This window comes from Penaeus vannamei, chromosome 29 (assembly GCF_042767895.1).
Source record: "Penaeus vannamei isolate JL-2024 chromosome 29, ASM4276789v1, whole genome shotgun sequence".
In the NCBI taxonomy this organism is placed as follows: domain Eukaryota; kingdom Metazoa; phylum Arthropoda; class Malacostraca; order Decapoda; family Penaeidae; genus Penaeus; species Penaeus vannamei.
Genome location: NC_091577.1, coordinates 29,662,157 through 29,667,156, shown reverse-complemented (window position 1 = coordinate 29,667,156; position 5,000 = coordinate 29,662,157). Strand labels below are relative to the sequence as shown.

Genomic DNA, 5,000 nt, shown 5'->3' with positions numbered 1-5,000 from the left:
TTGCAATGACTCAGGATTACCACATTGTCTCCAGGTGGTCTTTGTAACGGTTCTTTGCCTAAGACTAATTGACTAGTTTCAGAGGAATTTCTTATTTCCTCTCTGTGTATCTCTGACTGATCAGTATTTACACAAAAAGCATTATCATTTTCTCTAGCATTACCCTCTTTTTCCCTTGTAATTTCTTGTTCTCCCACTGACTCACTGTAAGTTTTCTTTGGGGCATGAATACCTTTCTTAATTACAAATGACACTGGGGCTAAAAAAACACATATATGGGGAGTGACTGGGTCCGTATGACATTCATAGGTGACATATACTGTTTTTGCATCCAAAGTACTATTTTTCTTCAACACTGTAATGTGTGTGCTCCCATACGTGATATTATCATTCAGTTGCTGCTGCCTCTGCTGCTGCTGCTGCTGCTGCTGCTGTTGTTGTTGTTGTTGTTGTTCTTGCTGTTGATGATGATGTTGTTGATGTTGTTGCTGTTGCTGTTGATGATGTTGCTGTTGTTGATGTTGTTGCTGTTGATGATGATGTTGTTGTTGTTGTTGTTGATGTTGTTGTTGAAGCTGTTGTTGATGTTGTTGTTGATGTTGATGTTGATGTTGATGTTGATGCTGCTTCTGTTCTTGTTGTAGTTGTTCTTGTTCTTGTTGGTGCTCCTGTTCTTGTTGTTGTTGCTGCTCTTGTTGTGGTTCTTGCTGTTGTTGTTGCCCTTCTTGCTGATGCTGTTGTTGTTGTTGCCCTTCTTGCTGATGCTGTTGTTGTTCTTGCCCTTCTTGCTGATGCTGTTGTTGTTGTTGCCCTTCTTGCTGATGCTGTTGTTGTTGTTGCCCTTCTTGCTGATGCTGTTGTTGTTGTTGCCCTTCTTGCTGATGCTGTTGTTGTTGTTGCCCTTCTTGCTGATGCTGTTGTGTTTGTGGCAACTCTATCCATATACTTGACTGATGGCCTGGCTGCTCCTCCTCTGAATTCCCTCGTTTCTTCCGTGGACGCATTGTGCTCTCTCTCTCCAACCTCATCAGTAGCTGACGCTGTCTCTCCTCTGCCTCCAAAGTATGGTTCTCCTGCTGGGTTGGATGCTGCCCAACATCTGTACCATCAATGAATCCTGCAAATTTGTAGAGTGCAAGAGCTAGCTGAAGATCTGTTGCAATTTTCTCAGTGAACTTGGCAAAGATGGACAAGGCAGGAAGCAAGAGTACTCTATTCCCCTCTGCCTTCTCTATGATCTTCTGGCAAGCTGCTCTAAACTTCTTAAGCACATCTGTAATAAAGGTCGTAAAGTTAATCACTTGTTTGTTAAAAGGCCAGCTGTTTTTTTGTTTTGTTTTTTTGACAGACAATTCAACACAAACAGATACTATAGACTGATGGACAAACAGAATGACAGACAACAGCAGTAGCAATATAAGTGGGAAATAAATCAAGAGACAGGGCAAAAAAACTGCCCTGCAAATCATCAAGAAATACCTGTACAAAATACAAAAGAACAAAGGAAAGCAAGTGAAGGAGGTTAGCGAAAAATTATTTCTATGAAAGCCATATATCTTACTTACCTCTGGCTGGATTTTTGCTACGTTTCATTCTCTTCTCCTCATTGACAGCCTTGATTGCTAAGGACAGCCGTTCTTCAGGTGAAGGCAAAGTTCCTAAGGGATCTGTAACTTCTGCCATACCAGTCACTTGCTCTGAAGGTACATCAGTGCCACTATCACTGACTTCATTACAGTTTGGCTCGGGTGACTGGAGATAGTCCCTAGAGACTTCCATTTCAACATCAACAAACAGTGGTTCTGAAGACTGAAATGTGTTATCAGATACATGCACTGAATCATCCAAATTATTTATAGCTACCATATCTATGTCTTCACTATATTCAGTAACATCACTCATGGGTTCTGGGCTGGTATTCCTTTCCTTCTCTGGAATTTCCTCCATACTGTTCGCTAAATCTAAGAAAAGATTCATGTCATCAATTGGCTCCAGGACTTCAACATTCTCACAAGAAATGGGTAATTCATCTATGGGTTGATCTCGCACTGGGGATGATGCACAACTTATTTCTCTATGTTCACTTGTGTCATTCTCTGTTGTAGGACATAAGATCAGGCTTTCAGAGACTGGCTGCTGTTCATTCCCTTCTATTTGTTCCAGAACATCCGTTATACTGTCGTCAGGGAGTATTACTTTATCCCGAACTGCCGGTGGTGTCGGTGAAATGCAGTCATCCCTTGCCAGAATGTCCTCCACAATCAGGCACTCTGGATCTTCTTCCATGCCACTGATCTGCAAGGGATCTTCGCAACTGCTGTCGACATTTAGGTCATCTATGATTTCCATCATATCACACTCTTCATCCACAGGAGTAACATCATCTGCACATGCCACAAGTAGAGACTCCTCCTCTACGTCAATAAAGATTGGTTCCTCACGGATGCTGATCAACTGTGCACTGTCCATGACAAAATGGTAAGGTAACTTGTACTTTGGAAGAAGGTCATGTCCTTAAAAGAAAGAAAAAAATGAAGCTCAATCATTAATGTGTCAAATAAAAGTTTATTTCTGTTAGTTTGTCTGTTTGTCTAGTTGTCTGTTTTATCAAAACTTCATAGTCAGCAGACCATTAACTGAGCTAAGCTAGACTATTACTTATTATGATCATCATTATAATAACAGTTATTACCATTCCCATTACTAAAAATATTATTGTCATTATTTCTATTTTATTACTACAACTATTAATAGTAGTAGTGATCTCCTTGGTCATTCCTCTCATCCTTATCACCAACTGTTTTCATCATCACAAAGAAAAACTGCAATGTAAAACATGTACCCCTTGAATATAAAAAAAAGCACACATTCACCACACAACTATCTTTCATTACCATACCTGTTGCTATGTACTTCATGGACTTTTGAAAGTTCACATCATATTTCAAGTGAGGGATGAAGGAAAATAAATTGTACTTGCAGATCACAGACGCCTGATGCTGGCAAGGCCCCCCCTTGCGACCTACATTACAGGAGCATACGCAAGCAAAGACATCAAGGCTGTACTTCTCTGTCATGCTGTCTTTGGTGGTGACAACATAGTAATCTTCATTTAGCTGGAATGATGACACATATGGAGTGTGTTATAGATTTAGTAAAAAAAAGGAAAATAATAAAAATCAAAATAACAATACTTTCAAATCTTAAATTAATGATAACAACAATAATAATACAAAATAAAGATGATGATCATGATGATGATTAATATCATTATTGCCATTATTATTATCATCATCATTATCATTATCCTCATAAGGATAATAATTACAAAAACAAAATAAATAATAAGAGTAACAATAATAATAATAGTAATAACAATAGTAACAATAACAACAACCATAGTAATAACAAGAACAAAAACAATAATAACAATAACACAATCAACAAAAGGAATTACATCAACAAAATACCAGTAATAATAATAATAATGATGATAATGATAACAATTATCATATAAATTGTACATAAATAAATAAAAAAAACATACAGTTAATAACATGTAATCATATTTGATTCATTCTTTTGACATATTTCTTTGAGGTGTTTACTTTGCTCTCCAAGCTTCATCAAAGCTGGTTTAAATACTGAAACCTTAATGTGCATAAATTCATTAAAGTAACTATTGATATTCTGATAATATTTGGTGAAATCTGTCCAAAAAAGAATATTTCTCATATGCGACAATTAATGTATATTGTACACATTTTTACAATAAACAATCAAACCTCCCAAAATTTCATATTCATCAAACATGATTATTTCTGATATTATACATACCTTTACACTCTGATCATGATCCAAAAGAGTTTCAATGGGCATATACTTATAAGACTGCATAAGTATTTTTTTATGGATAATGCCCTCAAGTCGATGTCTGTAGTAGCTGTCAAGCCGTGTCATGAAGAAATGGAACAACCGAGGTATATTATAAGTCCTACAGCGGTGCATTATCTTATCACCAAGCACCTGCCGACTGTGAGTAAGGATGTGCTTGTAGTAGGTGCTTCGGAGGTTCACATGCTTTTCCCATCTGTCGAACCAGTCTTCGCGACAGCCATATACCTCATTAATCACATACATCTTAAAAGAAGGGTACTGAGATACAACTGAGTCATCTACCATATCCATCATTCTCTGGTACATCTCTGCCTGTGAGTTTGCATGCACCATGTTCTTCAGAAGTTTCATCATTCTTGCTCTGTGTTCGTCTGATCTGACATTTTTTAACAGAATACTGTGCCAAACAGACTGGATGAGATGAAAGCAGCACACTATGGTTGTTACTAAGGGAAAGGCCCGTGCTAATGAATTTTGCTCCAGCTGAGACCTCCTTGTCAAGACAATTTTGGGTCCCAAAAGATTCCGCCCACCAAAAGCATTTATAGGCAAAATAGTTTTCAGAAGTTCAAATGCCTCAAAGAGTGTGTCTTCATTAACTTTATTTATAATAGCAACACCTAATGGCAACCCTCCAGCAATACTGTGACTAATAAGGAAATAAGGTTGACAGTCTGTGGAAAAAGAGGCATTTGGGGTGTCAAGGAAACACACCTCTCCACAGTTATCAAGATGGATATGAACCCTCTTCATCAAAGGGGTGCAGAGGGCTACCACCACGCTATCCTTTTTAGTCATTTTCACAGCGGCACAAACCTCTCCCTCAGCTTTGTTAAACTCTTCCACCAGAGCCTCTACATTGCGCTTTAGTTTCAGGTTGCTTAGGCCCCTGTCTTCCCCTACAGACAACACGTCATACAATCTGAAAGGAGGAATTTCGCATTATTAATATAAGAAAAATGATTAAATTATTAAACTAATTTCCCCCAGATTGTTTACTGTCCACTGTAGTTTTTTTTGTGAATACTGTTGCACACAGTTGGTTCCACAAGTGCTCAGCCCCTAAGGAGTTAATTAGTAGCCGCAAGGGACCATACCTGATT

General features: G+C 38.1%; 1 protein-coding gene across 2 annotated transcripts in view; it reads right to left on the bottom strand.

The window, feature by feature from the left end:
• Positions 1-5,000, bottom strand: part of LOC113808958 (uncharacterized) — a 12,558-nt gene that overhangs the window by 1,201 nt on the left and 6,357 nt on the right. For both annotated transcript variants that reach the window (XM_070142667.1, XM_070142668.1), the window contains 4 exons: positions 3,838-4,819; positions 2,900-3,116; positions 1,566-2,513; positions 1-1,273 (listed from right to left, as the gene is read on the bottom strand). The exon at positions 1-1,273 is cut by the window's left edge and continues 1,201 nt beyond it. In XM_070142667.1, the coding sequence (XP_069998768.1) occupies positions 1-1,273; positions 1,566-2,513; positions 2,900-3,116; positions 3,838-4,819 (3,420 nt within the window). The remainder of the gene's footprint in view (positions 1,274-1,565; positions 2,514-2,899; positions 3,117-3,837; positions 4,820-5,000) is intronic.